The sequence below is a fragment of the Symphalangus syndactylus genome, chromosome 8 (assembly GCF_028878055.3).
Source record: "Symphalangus syndactylus isolate Jambi chromosome 8, NHGRI_mSymSyn1-v2.1_pri, whole genome shotgun sequence".
Classification (NCBI taxonomy): Eukaryota; Metazoa; Chordata; class Mammalia; order Primates; family Hylobatidae; genus Symphalangus; species Symphalangus syndactylus.
In genome coordinates this window covers 65318293-65336331 of record NC_072430.2, presented here as the reverse complement: position 1 = coordinate 65336331, position 18039 = coordinate 65318293, and the positions used below count along the sequence as shown (strand labels likewise).

Below are 18039 nucleotides of genomic sequence, written 5' to 3'. Positions count from 1 at the left end.
TTGACAACAAAACTACCAGAGCTCCCTGGAAACAAGACTCCTCAGAGAAAGCATGCTTGCACATCCATCTACCGCTGTTCTGTGGCCTAGGAAGACAGCGCTCCAGTGTGGCGGGGACATTCCTGCCTGGTGTAGATATGATCTGAAAATCTAAATTTCTGAACAAAAAGAAAGGTCTGTAAAATGAGTCCCTAAGGGGAAAAAAATGTAAAAAGGAGTGATATTTTCTGGGCCTTTAACTAAATCTTGATTTCTTGGTTTAGCAAGATGACTACCGTGAAGCTTCAGAGGGAAACTAAAATGTATTGGGCAGGGTGCTTCCCAAGCTCAATTTCAGTTCTCACAAGTACATGACAAGGTCTTCATTAGCTCTGTTTTAGAGCTGAGGAGAGCCAAGGGTCAAACAGACTATATGTCTTGCCCCAAACCACATAGCAGAGTTGGGAGTCAAGGTCAAGTCCACCCAGCACCAAAACCATGTGCTTTCTATTCCATCAGCAGAAAATGCCAGGCAGATGCCACATGGCTAGGTACTTAGTACCGGGCAATGTTCAGTGTCTCTGCCACTCCCACCCCACAGCTTCCCAGAGGAAGCCCACACTTACCAGATAGACCTCTGAGCCTCCAATGTTTTATGTGAAAGAAACAGTCACTGCATCCCCTCAAAAGTATTTAACAACTGCATGCTTCTATACTTCACACATCCCCCTAAATTCTTTTAAAACAAAAACTGGATTGTTTTTGTCTAAGTTTCAAAAACTTCTAGTTAGATTTCTTCCCCCAAAATGTGTATTAACCAGCTTTTTCACAGGCGTTTTTTGCCATTACCAAGATGTCTATAGTAGACTGCATCCGGCAGCTGATAAATATCATAGTTCATGCCCCACAAGGGTTATAGCTGCGCCTCTGTTCTACTCTATGGCTGGCTCCTGAAGCCTCCTGCACTTTACTCCAGTGATCTCGAGCTCTCAGAGCCCAAAGCAGGGTGTGCAGTCCCTTCTTAACCCTTTAATACATGACTCCATAGATCTGCTTTTTAATATTCCCACGCTCTTCCCAGGGAAGGAAATCACAACCCACAAATGAGAAGGCCATTCAGGAATGCATCTTTACCTCAAATCCCTTTGTGAAAATCTTTGATACTTGGCCTTAAAATGTATTTAGAGGAAACGCATACTGTAAATTCTGGAGATTCTCAGAAGGATCCGAAGGTTCTAAAGACTTCCAACAAAATTTACATCTTCAACTTCATGGAAATGTGGTCCCTTAGGCACAAATTAATGCGAAACTCTTTAATAAGCACATTCTTCATTCTCTACCCATCCTCCACCCCATTCCCACTGTTTTAAATCTTCTAAAATTAGTAACAGCAGCCACTATTTATTAAGAACCAGTGAGTGCAGACATGAAGCCAAGAACTTCACATACGCTGTCTCATTGAATCCTCCCAAGTAATTCCTGAGAAATCAGAGGCTTATGGGTTATATAAGTTACTTCAGGTCACCCAGCAAGCTTGGCAGCCAGGATTCAAACTCGAAGCCAACACTAATGTACTCCCTCGAATCCTTACACAATGCCACATTAGTCAGAAAATCTTTTCTTCCCTCCTGAAATTAGTACCTCTCCGTGCAATATCCTGCAGATAACACCAGAGCAGAACCCAGAAGGCCCTCTCTGCTAGGTCACCCATGTTTTTGCCACAACAGTGACAGGAAACAGAAAAGGTGGAAAAACGTGGAGATTCAGAACAAAGCAGTCACCTCTGACCTCTTTCTTCCTATCAGAGGTCAGATGAGCAGTCCCTGGAACAAACAATCTGGAGTCAGTTTCCCATTCACATCTTTCCATGCCTGATGGGGAAGAAACAGCTGGCATGACAAGTCTCAACGAGGACTAGAAGACTGACACAGGCCCCGCGTCCGTGATAATTAACCACCGCCTGCTTTCGGCATCTCCCTCCTCACCTCTCAGTCCGATCAGTGAGTCATGAAATGAGGACAAGGCTCCAGGGAGGTTCATGCCACAGCTGCATAGCCATGAACCAGAAATGACAACAGACACAGGTGTTTAGTCATTTTCTTTCCCTGTGGGCTCTCCTCTCCCACACATCACAAGCATATCTCCCCAACCAAGGGAAGCGTTAGGCTTCTCCCACAACAGAGTATGAATCTGGCATGTTCATCTGAGCCAGCACAACTCACCACTTTAAAAAGCACAAACCTGTCCATCACTGGAATGTGTATGAAGCCGCAAAATGTTTTACCTTTGCTGAACTTTCAGACTGAAATAGTTCATTACACTTGAGAGCATAGCTGGCCTAACAAACCCAGTTTTCCCCCACTCACTTCATAAGGCCCATATTTTTAAAAAACATTATTAATGATCAAGTGATTCCAAACAGAATCTGCCTGCCAAGATTTATTTGGCAAAGGAAATTTACTCTATTTCTTGAAACACAGCGATTAAAAATTAGATCCAATCTTCTTTTTGCTAAACTTTTCACCTACCCACTTAAGAGAAAAATCACAACTCTATGCAAAACCAGCATGGTTAAGATGAAATCTCAGCCCCCAGTTTTCTAATGCACTCACCCTCGGTGTTGGAACCTAGGTTGTCTTCCAGTCCCACCTCGTATGTCCCTTGACTTATGGGTGTAGTGTGACCTGAAGCAGGGTAATTTCGAAGAACAATTTCTTTTTCAGGATGAGCTGAGGGAACATCCATTTCCGAAGGCACTGGCCCTCCATCTGGGTAGGGCTGGATGCTTCCATTTTCGGGGTACGGTGGTGGGGTTTCCCAGGAAGGAGCCAGTGAATCTCTGTCTACCTCTGGTGGAGCTGGGCTTCTGGTCCCTCTCTCGTCCCAGGGCTCAACTTGGCCTTTTAAATCTGGGCCCTCTACCTCTCCCAGAGATGTTCCTTCTTTGGTGTGAGGGTCCAAGGTGGAAGATTCTGTTTCAGGATAGAATGGCCAATAAGTAGGTGTTGGATGCAAGGGGGAGGACAGATCAGAATCTGGAGGGGAGGTCCTACCCTCTAAAGGCTTTGTATCCACTTTGGACTGGAAGGAAACATCAATGCTGCTGTGGCCATTCAATGCCTCCTCTGGTTCACCTGGAAGATATTCAGCTTCCTCCTCATTCACATCGTAGTAATCCAAATTGTCCTCATTATAGTCACTTTCCAGGGCTGTAGCATGGCTGAAGGAACGTCCCAGGGGAACATAAGAGTGGGCAGCGGAAAGGTCTCCTCCAACTGCGGCTGGCCTGACATTGTCCAACGGGGAAGTGCTGCCGATATGGAAAGCCCACACTCCAGGGATCCCCAGATTGCTTAGTCTAAATAAAAAGGAAACAGTCATTGTAACAAATGTAACAAAAGTGTCCATTCACCCACCTTCCTAGAAGGTGAACAACTTATTTTAAAACAGAAAGACAGCTGGGCATGGTGGCTCACACTTATAATCCCAGCACTTTGCAAGCCCAAAGTAGGAGAATGACTTAAGCCCAAGAGTTTAAGACCAGTCTAGGCAACATAGTGAGACCCTGCCTCTACAAAATACTTTTCTAAAAAAATTAGCCGGCATGGTGCCACACGCCTGTGCTTCCAGCTACTCAGGAGGCTGAGGCAGGAGGGTTACTTGAGCCCAGCAGTTCCAGGTTACAGTGGGCTTTGGTTGCAACCACTGCACCCCAGCCTGTGTGGCAGAGTGAGACCCTGTCTCAAAAAAACAAAAAACCTGAAAGGCTATTAAGATCAGGTTCAGTTTTCACTGGTATATAAAACCAAATAAAAGCAGACTTACATGGTAACTAAAGGGATCATACTGGACTTTTGATGTGAACTACCTTTTATTTAATATTATGTTTCAAAGCTGTATGCCACAGAATGCCAGATCCTCAAGTTATCAATCTGCTCCACAATCCAAATGGTTTATCTAAAATCTGGCTATTTGAAAATAAACAAGGAATGTAGGAATGTTTCATCCTTCCTCCACTTGTCTGGAAACTTATAACACATTTAAAAAATGTATGCTTAAAACTCTACCAAATACTGACACCCAAATGACTACTACATACTTTCAAGAGTTGGTGATGCCCCTTCCCTGTGCCAAGTGTTTCACATTCTTCAATACAATCTGCAAGTTAGAGGTGATCATATTCAATTTTATAGAGGAGAAAATAGGTTTTAAAAGGCTAGCTGATCTTCTGAAGGTCACATAACAAACAATTGGATCCGAATTCAGTTAACACCAAAGCCCATGCTCTACACATCTATGTTATATTATGACAGAAAACCATACCACACACTGCAGTCAATAAGCATCTGAATTATCATTATTCTACAGAATATTAAAGACATTTCATTGTTTATTCACTTGAACTGATCAATTCGCTAATCCACAAAGAATGGTGAGTCAGTGTAAAAAAATTTCAAATAAATACAAATGCCAAAACCTAAAAAATTTGTTTTTGCACTGAAAAAGTTAAGGAGCAAATAAGAAAGTAGCTTAGAGGTCTTTTAAAGACTTCTGGAAACAGCTCTCTCGTTTTCTCCATGAGAAAAGAACAGGAACTCCATTCAGTTTCCAAATATCCCAATAACCCATTATTTTAGAGTCAATAATATACCCTAAAAAGAACAACTACGTATGATTTCTAAAAATATGAGAAAACTTGAGTGAACAGGAGTCTGGCTAGGTTGAATATGCCAGTTTGTATACTCCTCTGATATTTGCACAAAACACTGTGCTCAAATTCTCCCAAGCAATGGAATTTCCTCAGAAGTCAGTCAGTGAGGAATAGGAGTCAGTGGCTAATAAGATAATAAAAACTTCACTGAATTGTATAAGAACAAAAGATCTTCCTTCATTTGGGTGGGTACTCATCACGTTCATGTGGATTTCTATAGTAACAATATTTTTCAGTACAATTTGAAAATGTCTTTCTCTTGTGTTTGTGTGTGTGTACGCGTGTATGTATTACATATATGCTGTGGTTACTGTTGTGGTAAATTTAGGGAAAGAAGCATAGAAAGAAAAACTGATTTTGTGTGCAATATGCTATACATATTTGTTAAGTTCATAAGAATTAATGTTGGTGTTTATTGGCAAGCAAATAAGGAAAACTAAAGACAGTAAGAGAAAATCCTGAAGTTCTGAGGATATTGAGTTTATTATCGCATTAGAGGTGGTGCAACTATGAAATTTCTTCTTGAAGTTACAAACAGAAACTATAAAATCTTCAAAGAGTGGAAAAATACAGATTATGGCCGATAAAAGCTAAATAAAATAACCTTCTAATTATATATAAATCACTATCCTGGGTTTTGTCATTATGCATGATGGAAAAGTAACAATTTGAGTTTATTTTAAAATCCAAGGTCATTTGGAAAGCTTAGTAATAGAAAGAACTTAATTTATTTCTAGAAAGCAAAATGGGGTTGCAAAATGGGATGACAATGCCTTCCTCCCTGGGTTGTTAGGAGAATTAAGGGAGAAAACCACATTAAAATGCCTAGCACTGGCCAGGTACGGTGGTTCATGCCTGTAATCCCAGCATTTTAGGAAGTCAAAGTGGGCGGATCACCTGAGGTTAGGAGTTCAAGACCAGCCTGGCCAACATGGTGAAACCCCATCTCTACTAGAAATACAAAAAAAATAGCCAGGTGTGATGGTGCATGCCTGTAATCCCAGCTACTCAGGAGGCTAAGGCAGAAGAAAAGCTTGAACCCAGGAGGCAGAGGTTGCAGTGAACTGAGGTTATGCCACTGCACTCCAGCCTGGATGACATAACAAGACTCTATCTCAAAAAAATAAATAAGTAAAATGCCTATCACTGGCCCTAAATATCATAAATACTTATTAACTACTGACTTGTCTTCCAGAAGATGGAAAAGTATGATTTCAAAATATACACGTGTGAATTCATATTTAAATTTGCAGAGAAAGAGTATGACAAACATTATGAACTATATAATTTATGACCTTTGAGCTCACAGTTGTGAGACAAATTTGAGGAAGAAAACAACTGACTAGGAAAATAACTTTACTCTTAATTACTTATTTATTTAGTGGTAGGGTCTCCCTCTGTCACCCAGGCTGGAGCATAGTGGTGTGATCATGGCTCACTGTAGCCTCAACCCCCTGGGCTCAAGTGATCTTCCCACTTCAGCCTCCCAAGTAGCTGGGTCTACGGGTGCATACCACCATGTCCAGCTAATTTTTTTAATTTTTAGTAGAGATTAGGTCTTGCTATGTTGCCCAGGCTGGCCTTGAATGCCTGAGCTCAAGCAATCCTCTCACCTTGGCCTCCCAAAGTGCTGGGATTAGAATCACCTTGCCCAGCCTAACTTTACCCTTGAGAGATGCATACTAAGGCATTTAGCAATGAACTGGCATGATGTTTGTGACTTACTTTAAAACATTTAAACACGCCGGGTGTGATGGCTTACACCCATAATCCCTGCACTTTGGGAGGCTGAGGCAGGTGGATCACCTGAGGTCGGGAGTTTTAGACCAGCCTGGCCAACATGATGAAACCTAGTCTCTACTAAAAATACAAAAATTAGACAGGTGTGGTAGTGGGCGCCTGTAATCCCAGATACTGGGAGGCTGAGGCAGAAGAATTGCTTGAACCCAGGAGGCAGAAGTTGCAATGAGCACAAGATCACGCCACTACACTCCAGCCTGGGCGACAAGAGCGAAACTCCATCTCAAAAAAAAAAAAAAAAAGAAAGAAAGAAAAAATGTAAACAAACAAAAAAATGAATATGGCAAAATGTTTACAATGTATAAATCTAGGTGATGGGCATTTGGGTGTTCATTTAGTTATTCTCTCCACTTTTCTGTATATTTTTGAAAATTTAAATAATGAAAAGTAAAATAGAAGATTATATTGAAGGACATTTCTATAATTTTGATGTACAGAAGTTCTTCGTAAGAATAACACCAAGATCCAAAATCAGAAAGGAAAAGACCAGTAACTTTGGCAATCTGAAATGTACAACTTCCAAATCATATGCCCTTTCTCAGCAATTCCACTTTTAAGAATTTATTTTAGGGAGAAATGAGAATGTAAGCAATGTTTATTATGCTGTTTACTGCAATGATATTTAGGACAAGAAAAATCAGAAATATGTGAAATGTTCATTAATAAGCTGTCTTTATACACACATGACATAATGTTTTGTAGCCTTAAAATGGTAATATAGACAGACATCTGACTAAAAGACCCCTATAAGAAGTGATTAATGTGAAAACACCACTTATATAGCAAAAGAACCATTTTGGTTTTAAAAGTTTTGTATATACCTAAATTCTAGAAGGACCATTAGCACTTGTTATCACTTGAAGTAGTGATCATGGGTAACTTTTACTTTTATTTCACATTATTCTGCATTGCTTGTACTTTATTATTTGTATTAAGCAGGGATTACACTAAAGAAAAATATGTGAGTCATTTGGCCCCATATCTTACTCTGCTTTTGCCAAGCAATTCAGAGATTTCTGGGAAGTATCAAAGATAAAAATGAGGGAAGGCATGAAAGGGGGTAAGTGGAAATGCTGTCTGTGTGTTTGTGTGTCACACGTGATTGTGGGTGTTAGTTCCAGGAGACCTTTATGGTTCTGCTCAGGGAACACAACTGCTTTTTCCCACAGGCCTTTTGGCCCCACTGTCTCCTGTCTCCTGTGTAGATGCCAACACTTACCCACGGCTCTGTAATTGTTGATCTATTTGTCTATCAACCCTAACAGGGTACAAGCTGCTGGTGTGCAGGACCAGTGTCTTAGAAATCTTTGTATTCCATGAGCTTGGCCATTGTGACCTCTCTATAATGCCCGAGGAATAATAAATCTATGAGCTCCCAAGTAGAAGAGGAGGGTGGAACCAGAGGAGGGAGAGTAAGGAACTGAATTTGCTCCAGTGTCCAGACTAAGCGGCAGCCTAGATGGAGCCCTAAAGATGCCCAATGTGGATCATAAGGATGGGAAAGGAAACAAGGACTCAGAAAAAGATAAAATAAGTAGTTCAGCGCTCCAGACTTGAGCTTGGATTTTGGCTTTGCCACTTAACTTTGAGATCATAGGCAATTTATTTGACTTCCCTAGGCTCCTCTGTAAAATTGGGAAAATAGTAGTACTAACCTACAATTCTTGTGAGTTTTAATTAAGATAACATCTGGAAAGTGTTTAGCATGATGCTTGGCAAATAGTAAGTTTTCAATAAATGTCAGCTCTGAGTAAGCAAATCTGGCTATAGTGGTCTCTTTTTGGTAGCCGAGCAGAGTGGATGGCATGCTAAAAGTGTAAGGTGTTTCTATACCTACCCAGGATTGATTTAATGAAGCCAAGAAGCAGTTAAGGGAGGCCAGGAAGTAACCAATGTATTCTGTCTGGCTTCTGTATTCAGGAAACGAATAAAAGCAAGGGCACCCCTACCCACCTCTCCACACGCCCTCCAAAAAACCCTGAAGTCAATAAATATCCTACTGGCACTATCTGTACTGGCAAAATGCAGAAGAGTTTATTATTGCACTAGCTAAGTAAGCCCTCTGGATCATTCATTCATTCATCCATCTACTTATTAAATGCCCATTATGGGCAGACACTGATGAGTCTAAAGAATGGGTTCAATTCACATTAGGTAATACAGCCAGAGAGACATCCTCAGACTTCTGGAAACCTATAAATCTTAGTTATTTTTCCTGCAAATTACATTACTCAATTTAATGTTTAACAGTATCTGTCCAAAAGACTAAATCACAGTGTTTCCTCCTGTGAAATGATTAATCTGGAAAACCTCAAACTGGGCAGTTTATGACTAGATATTTTTATGTGGTTCCAAGAGCAATGTTTTTCATAGCAAGCCTCAGTGGCTCTACAAATATACACACATACTGTTCTGTTTCCAGTATCTATACCCAATAGAGCAGGCAAAATAAAGGACCTTTTATGTTTTGGTGAACTTGATCCTTCCAGAGTTTAATCTAGTTCCTTGGTTTTGACTTGATGCCTTACTTAGAAGCCACCAATATATTATTTAATGGTCTTATGGTCACTTGTGTTCAGGTGCTTCCTAAAAGTCCTTATATTCAAATAGGAAAGGGCTTCAGCTCAATGTTACTTACTGATAGAGATTTTTCACAGACTGTTCAGTGCTAGTCAAGCTGAAATATGGTCCTTCTGACTTCAGATCATCAGCCTCCCCTCGGCAGAAGCCCACCCGAGCTGGAAGCTGAAGCTGGACATTGTAAGACTCTTTGGGACGGGTTCCAAGGAACTGCAGGCCGTTGGCAGGATAAAGAAAGAGGGCGTAGCTATCAGACCGATCAGATGCCAAAACTGCCTGGAAAGTGTTCAGCTGTGAGAAAAAAAAAAAAGAGAGAGAGAGAGAGAGAGAAACATCCTGTAAAAAACAAATAAAAGAAGAAAGAAACAGAATGCAAGCAAAGCATCATAAAGTGCAAAGAATTTTCCCCTTTTTCAGGATTCCTCCAAATTGTTTTTAAACATAATCTTCTTTAAAATTTCCTCTTCAAGTTACTAATATAATTTCATGAGCAATATTATTTATTATTGCAAATATCATTTGTCAATTTAGATTAATACTTGAAATATGCATTGGTAAAACATAGGTTAAAAAATATACACTTTTTAAGGTTTCAAACTTCTCTCATCCAAACTCTTTCAGAGCTAAGAGCAATCAGCAAAATTAACTTGTCCATCCTGCAGTCACCGCCCTAGTTTATAACCCTAGGCACTCAGCATCTCTCATTTGCATCATTCATTCATTCATTCATCCATTCATCCATTTATTAAATGCCCACTATGGGCAGGCACTGTGTTAGGCACCAGTTGGTCAAAAGGCCTCCTTACTGTCTCACAGCCTCACTCTCTTTCCTCTTCCATCTACCCTTTCATACGAGCATCAGCGTTATCCTCATTTCACAGATGAGAAAAAGACACAGAGGCTAACAGGTCTTCCTCAGCTCAGGTGGCAAGTATGTGGTGGTGGGCCAGCCAGCTCTCGAGCACGCACCCTGGACACCCTAACCCTTCCTCAACATGCCATTCAAGGTGAGTTGTAACCTGGCTGCATACGTCCCTCCCAGGCTCAATTCCACTGCATCTTTGTCAGACTATTTAAGAGTCCCCATTTGTACCATGTCCTTGGATGCTTCCAGACTTTGCTCATGGTTCCCTGTGCCTAGAAACCCTCCTAACCTTCAAATGCTGCCACTCAGAGGTGTTTGTGATTCCCTATAGAATAATTTCTGTTCTCTGAACCTCTGTAACACCTTTATGGGCATCTCTAGTGAGCATTCACCTCATTATGCTTGGTTAGTTGTTTATATGTTTGTAAACACCACTTATTTATTCATTCATACACTAATTCAAACAGCCAAGTGTCTACTTAAGCACCAGACATTATGCTTGATGCTGAGGATGCGAAGGAGCAAAAGACAGACTTTGCCAGGAGAGTCGCACAGTGTAGGACTGGGAAACAGCCATGGTTGAAATTGTAGGAGAGTCACTGGAGAAGGTGGTAGAGGCCACAGAGCTGCGGTGTGTGTCCAGGACCTCAGGGTGGAGGTTGGGAGGTGTCACAGAGGCAGCCGGTGAATGTTATAAACACTGCAGGAGCCAACACAGACCAGAAAGGGACCAGGAGCCTGAATCAGCTGCCAATTCAACACCCAGGCCCTTATAGGATCACTCCTTAACATTCTGTTTACCCTCCTATTTTCAACAAGATGAGATTTTTGCCTTTACCTTCATTCAGTGACCTCTCCTCCTAAAGATCTGCCAACAGTGCTTGATTCTCAAAAAGCTGTTGTGTTTAGGCCTCTGAAACTCTCTCTCTCTCACTAAATCACACTACTTTTACAATTTAGTAAGGAACTGAGAAGGTATTTTTAAAACACAACTTACTTCATAAATAATGTGACTCTGAGAAATATTATTTACTGGTAAGTATCATTACCTCTCCATTCTGCTAGACAGACAAACTCGGGCACAGAGAAGAACATCACATTTCACTGAAGGAAACAACAAGGAAGGAATGGGCTCTTCCCTTTGTTCTAAGTCTATCCCACAGTTGTTCTAGCTCTTTTCTAATGTTAATTTTTCCTTTCAATGTTTAATTTCAAAGTAGGGTTTTGAGGTTTTGCTAATAGGATAAAGAAACATAGATGTAACACACTTTTCAAGAGAAAATAAAATGCAATCAGCCGTTCTTTTAGTTCTCTAACCCAGAAAAAACAATATCTTGCTTTGCTTCTTTCATTCATTCAATTCACAAAGTAACAGGGTGCCTAGTATATTTGTTATTGTTCTAGTTGTTGATTGTTCATCAGCAAAGCTTGACTTTTCCAAAAACAAAAAGCAAGAAATGTTTTTAGAGCTTCTCAATACTAGGAAGCCACAACTACTGCCAAATATAAACAAAGGCTGTTCTGCCTCATGTCTATCCATAAGATAGTCTACGTCATCAACTAATGTGGACTCAATAACTTCAGAGTTGTACATTAGTCAGAATAAAGAAAAATCAACTAGGGAAAGAAAAGTACTAGAGGAAGGAAAAAAAAAACCCATTTCAAAAAGCTAAGCTTTCAAAGCTCCTGGGATTGATCTCCCATAATAAATGTGAGATAGGAGAGAATCCTGGTTCTAAATTTAGAGAAATTCCATAAGATAAGGAGGTTGTAGAGACTGTGAAGAATTGAAGGGAATGTGGAAGAGGGGAAGAGAGTAGTAAACAGAGCTGGGAAGAGGAGAGTCTGACTTTTTGCTGTGAACTCTGGGCATTTAGCACTTTATTTTTATTCGTTCATTCAGCCAACCAGCCAACAAATTCATTTCAATTAAAATTGACTCAACATCTTCTATATACTGTCCTTGAGATGAGCACTCATTATGGGTGGCAAGTATTTAATTTCTTTGTCTCCACCAAAATAGGCAAATATCAGAGGAAGGAAACAACTTCCTTTTAAGTAGAATTTATGATCCCAAAGTACACGCCAAAAGAGTTTGGCTGTTTAAAAGCCACCCACACACTAAATGATCACTTGTAAAGTTCTCGGTCAGTTCTACAAAATTCTACATCTAATTGCTAAAGAGCCCACTTCATGAAGTCTTGAAGGGCCCCCACTCTCAAAAAACTCCTTGACTGGCTTCCAAACAGGAAAGGTCCTCACATTCCTAGATACGAGCCTCTGCAAGGGCCGCACAGGCTCTGTCTCCAAAGAGAAGCCCTCAGATGGGCTGCCAAACTGACAAACGAGTCACTGGTTCCCAGCTCCCCCAGGATCCCAGAGAGGAGAGAGGGGCCTCCACGGGCAGAGGAGCAGCACAGAGAGGATCAGGGTGAGTGGCTGCAGGCCCTGTTATCAGAAAGAGAGAAAAGCCAGAGCCCTCTGCAGAAACCAGAGCCTGACTCTCCCTCCTAGGTACAGGACATCCCAATCAATGTTGAAGTGACACTCATCAGAGCCAGGCTGATGCATACAACATACACCCCTCTAAGAGTTTCTAATTTTTGCAATTCCTTTAATTAACTGCAGTTATCCGGCCAAAAATCAGAATAGTGACATCCTTTTCTTCAAGAGGCTTGCCTATAGAGGCTTATCAAAATGAAAATGAAAATGAAGAATTAGGGTGACTCTTATAGGAGTCACAAAGTTCTCTTTGTCATCTTCCTCAGGACCACACGTCCTCTAGAGCTGTAGAATCATTGGGTCTGGCCTCCAGTGTTTGCTGTGAACACTAATTTCCATTCCTTAGTGTAGTTCTTCATCTCCCACTGCCAGTAGGACACTGTCACATGTGGGACTGTCCCTCATTTATTTTACTGCACTAAACCCTACAGATCCTGCCAAAAATTCAAAGATAAGTGCTGAGTGCTATCACATTCCTAATACTATATCCTTCCTGATACTCTTCGGCAAAACGTCAGCATTTCTAATTTCCATATATGGTTCAGCATTAACCAATTTCCATATATGTCTCTATTCTCTTCATCTTCACAGTGATATCTCAGACTCAGGCTAAACTCTCTTGGATAGGCTGTAGACCTCCCCTCTTCTAAACCTTGTCTCCAGAAGTCAAAAATCTACAATAAAATCCTGCCTTTACCTCTCATTTTCTCTGTGAAATCCAACGACTTCCACCAATGACTATCAACCTTTGAACCAAGTCAACATGTCTCAGTCCCCACCCACGTGGAGGCCTCCATTGGGCAATGTCTTAATTTGTCTTCTGTTGCTTACAACAAAATACTTCAAATTGGGTAATTTACAAAGAAAAGAAATTTATTTCTTACAATTATGGAGGCTGAGAAGTCCAAAGTTGAGAGGTCACATCTGGTGAGGGCCTTCTGGCTAGTGGTGACTGCAGAGTGCCAGAGTACTTAGGGTATCACATGGTGACAAAGCTGAGTGTGCTAATGTGCTAGCTCAGGTCTCAATTCCTCTTCTTATAAAGCAACCAGCCCCACTCCATGATAATCCAGTAATCCATGAATGAATAAATTAATCCATTCATGAGGGCAGAGCCCTCATGACCCAGTCACCTTTCAAAGGCCCCACCTCTCAATACTGTCACATTGAGGATTAAATTTCAATATGATTTTCAGAGGGGACAAATATTCAACCGTAGTGGGCAACCTTCCACTCATCTGTCTTATGTTACTGCCTGTGACTCCTTCATCCATTTCTCTGGCCCCTTTGCTAATAGGTTGCTCTCTCAACCTTCTCCTGGGTCATGTTCTAGCTCAGAACAATCTCTCTTGCTACCTCATTCTCAATATCTATTCTTTTTAGCCCTTTCAACCTGACTTAAATTCCAGATAAACAAAACACTCCCCACACTACAGAGATCTATATAACTCAGCTGTCTCTAACCCCATCCCTAAAATGAAAAACAAAACACTCCTCTTTCCCCACAAAAAGCACAGCTAAACATTAGTCCTCTACATCTCCCATTAATAAGTATTTCAAAGGTCTACATCATAACTTTTTTGCTCTGTGAACTACCTATGAGAGTTCAAGAAATCTCAGATTAACTGAATTGACAAACACTATTTGTTCACATTGTTTTCAGATACAATTACACCTTGATATTCCTGCCATATCAGGTGCAACATCTGGTCATGCCCGACAGCAATATCCATGGAGAAAAAGGGCACCAACTGCAATTGTTTTTAATGGCAAAGATGCCATTGCTTTGAATCTTCCAGTTTCCAGTAACTTTGCAATATAAAATTAGTAAGCCAAAATTTAAGAACACCATGTAGAACTCAGTCCTTCAAGCAAATTAGATTACTGTTTGCCAAAGTCTATCTCCAAAGAACTATTAAAACAAGAACTCAAGTCCCAGAGCTCTTTAAAATATTGGAAGAACCTTCAATGTGGGTAATTGAAAGACCATCCCCTATCCAAACAGAATCCTCCTTTCTTAATGAAACATTCTGAAGCCAATTAGCACATGGTAATGTCTGCAGGTGGATTTTAATTAGAAAAGTAAAAGAGAGATGGAATTTACAAATCTTTTCTACCCTAAACCTCCCCCACCCCAGAAAAGGACCAGACAAAAGTTTTAATTCCAAAACCTTGCATTTAAAGAGTCCTTATGCAACATAGAGAGTAACAGGATGGTTACCAGAGGCTGGGAAGGGTAGCAGGGGTCAGGGGAACGTGGAGACAGTCAACAGGTACCAAAAAAAAAAAAATAGAAGGAATGAATAAGACCTACCATTTGATAGCACAACAGGGTGACTATAACCTGTGATAACAGGTTATTATAGTCAATAATAACTTAATTGTACATTTTTAAATAACTAAGAGTGTAATTAGATTGTGTGTAATGCAAAGGATAAATGCTTGGGGGGGATGGATACCCACTCTCCAAGATGTGATTATTACATATTGCATGCCTGTACCAAAACATCCCATGTACTCCATAAATATATACACCTACTATGTACCCTCAAAAATTAAAAAATAGAGAGTCCTCATACAAAAGATATATGTCACAGCATCCTTAGAAGACAGAGATCAGTGACATGGGCAAGCAACCTCACCTCTTACAGGGGGCATGTACCATCCTTCTGTAGTGAAGAAGCGTTTCCATAAGTTAAAATTGAGATGAATCATATGATTTCAGCCCTTAGAGTATGGCATTTTAGATTCAGGTCTAATTCCATAGAAGGAAGCCCTTACTTTCTTCAGGAATTAGGCAGTTTGCCATTTACCAAGCCACCCTGGCCCCACTCATATCCATTTGGAGGACTTCAAATGTTGATGACAAGACTAAAGACCGGGAGCCTGGGATTTTTTGCTTTCTGCAGGTAGAGACTGTAAAGCACATTGACGGCAGATTCCTATAAACTAAGAAACATGTGAACTGGTACCTGGAAGGCAATTAGGCAGAAGTAATCAAGAACTTTACCAAAAGTGCATCCTCTCTGACCTACCAATTGCACTTCCTGGAATGTCAACTAAGAACATGTGCAAAGATTTAGCTTTTTAAAAAGTGATTCATGCTATTATTTATAATAATGAAAAACCAGAAAAAGCCTTAATGGCCCAACACTGGTTGAGTATACTGTGGTAAACCCACCGTATTATACAGGATAATAGCAGGATACAGTAGTATACATCATTATAAATGATGTTGTAGAAATACATTTATTGACATTGAAACATATTCACAATACACTAGTCTGTGAAAAAAGCAAGTTATAAAACAGTATGTGCAGTGTAAACTCATCATTGTTAATAGGCCTCAATAAAGATATGCAGAAGAAAAAACTCTGAAAATGTTCGCAGAAAAATGTTTATCAGTGGTGGGAAAATGAGTGGTTGTTTTCTCTTTTTAAATTATCTGTATTTTCTGATTTTTCCCCTTCAATGAACATATAATTAGAAATACTTGTATACTTAGAGATGGTTCTAAAAATAAGCAACCAAACAGTAAATTGCCTTATGTTCAAAGGGGCTCCCACATCTGCACTCCCACTCTCATATCCGCTAAGCATTTTTTTCCTCAATGGAGTGACCACCTGCCAGGGCCTCAGAAGATGCCTACTAGAGACAATATCTTTCCTCACTTCCAAGCCACTCCAGTCCTGCTGCCTCCAACGTCAGGTTTAGCGCAAGAGTAGGCTCAGAAACAACTCCGAGCCAGTCCCTGGGTTGCTGCCCCAGAATTCAAGCCCATCCTTCAATTTCCTCAGCAGTCAAATATCCCTGGTCACTTACCTCTCCCGAGGGCAGTGCCCCGCGCTTGACCTCCTCGTAAGCGCCCACCTGCTCCCAGGTGGCCAGGAAGGCGTGGGTGGGGGTAAAGCGCGCAGAGCGCGGGAAGCCAGCGCGCACATAGCGGGCGGCCAGGCCCAGCACTGCCGGGGAGGTGTCCTCTCGGTACAGGACTCGGCCTCTGCCGTGGCTCGTGTCGATGTCGGCCAGGAAAGGGGCGATGGCCGGGAAGTCGGTGGGGAAATCATAGTCCACATACTGAGTTTCCCTGGGGAAGTCCTGAGTGGAGATGATGCCGTTGGTGCCCACCTGGGAGAGGAGAGGGACAAAAAGGTGACGGTCGCTCAAGCCCAAGGACGCTACCCTTTCGCTCAGGGAGGGAAGGGAACTGACTTAGGCAAAAAGCCTCCCATTCCCCACCGGCTAGGGAGTCTGGATTCAGGGAAACAAGCGCAACTTTTGCGGCTGTCCCAGCTCCGCGGTGCAGTAGGTCCAGGGGCCCTAAAACTCGTTCACCTATCTTCTCACTCCCCTCACAACCCCGGAGCCCCATGTCCCCGGAGAGGAAGCCTCCAGGTCTGAGGAGGGAACACCCCAGCTCCGCAGACGGGCACAGCCGTCTCGCGGTCCTAACTGCAAACCCGCTGGCCGCCCTAGCAACGCCACCTTTTCTGCCTGGGACGCGTACGTGGCTGCGAATAATTCTTGCTCTCCCTTCCAGTTCATTCTTGCCGCCCTGCAGCAGCGGGGCAGGCAGCGGCATCGCTCTCTGGCCGGGTCCCACCGCAAGGGTGCTGGGGGTCTCCGGGCGTGGGGTCTGTTTCCTCCCCTCTGGAGGCAGGGTTTCCGTGAGACCGACCCCAGGGAAAAAGCTGCGGGAAAAGTGCCAGAAGGGGGCTGAACTTACGTAGAGGTTGCTGAATTGGGCTTCGTAGAAGTGCAGCGGATTCGCCAGCTTCACCACGGCTGAGCTTTCGTCGTCGCCTTCCTGCAGGAGCTGGTCCCCCCACGACTCCCCGTGTGGGAAAAGCTCGTCTGAGTGCAGCGCCGCGGCCCGCGACATTAGCAACAGCAGCAGCAGTAGCACTGGTAACGACAGAGCCGGCCGGCCGGCCACCCGGTCCCCCTCCATGCTCGCTGCACAGCGCGTCCCGCCCCGGCCTCCAGCCCACTCTCCGCGCCGCGCCAGCCTCGAACCTGGATCTCCGCGGGCGCCTGGGCGGGGCGGGACTCCAGGCCCACCCAGCAAGCTAATTGGCTGAGGCCCTCGGCTGGGGACCAATCACCGGCTCTGAGAAAGTTCGGCAGTGGCCACCACATCTGGTTCTCGTTAAGTTTTCTAAGGCAGCGGCCGCAGAAGCAGCGGGGCTGGCGGGGTAAAAGCTCCTGGCCAGGGCTGCCTGGAGCTGCTCCTTCTACTCCGCCCCCAGGGAGCTCCCGGTCATCCTCTCATCCGGGCTGCCCCGCGGCCCCGACGAGCCCCACCCCCGGGACCAAATGGCCCGCAAGGTCTGGGGCAGCGGCGTTGCAGGAGATGAGCTCAGCGCAAAGGGGACCCCGCGGCGGCGAGTGCGGCTGCTGGCCTGCCCGCTGTGGCCCCAACAGGCTGGCAGGGCGCGGGCGCGGGCGGGTGGCGGGGTTGCGGTATGAGCTTCGCGGTATGGGCCCTGGAGGGCCGTCCATTGGTCCGAGAAGCAAAGGGACATTGTCGTGGTCCCCCGGCCGCTTCGCTCCACCCAGAGACGCCCTGAGGAGAAGCGAGCGTTTGTACGAAGGCAGAGGG

General features: G+C 43.1%; 1 protein-coding gene across 1 annotated transcript in view; it reads right to left on the bottom strand.

Annotated features, from left to right (window-relative positions):
- NID2 (nidogen 2) overlaps positions 1-17433 on the bottom strand; it is a 63258-nt gene extending 45825 nt beyond the window's left edge. The window contains exons 1-5 of the mRNA XM_055289364.2: positions 17164-17433; positions 16260-16565; positions 9129-9361; positions 3033-3337; positions 2592-2951 (exon numbers count right to left, since the gene is read on the bottom strand). Of these exons, the coding sequence (XP_055145339.1) occupies positions 2592-2951; positions 3033-3337; positions 9129-9361; positions 16260-16565; positions 17164-17388 (1429 nt within the window). The 5' untranslated portion in view covers positions 17389-17433. The remainder of the gene's footprint in view (positions 1-2591; positions 2952-3032; positions 3338-9128; positions 9362-16259; positions 16566-17163) is intronic.
- Positions 17434-18039: the final 606 nt, after the last annotated feature.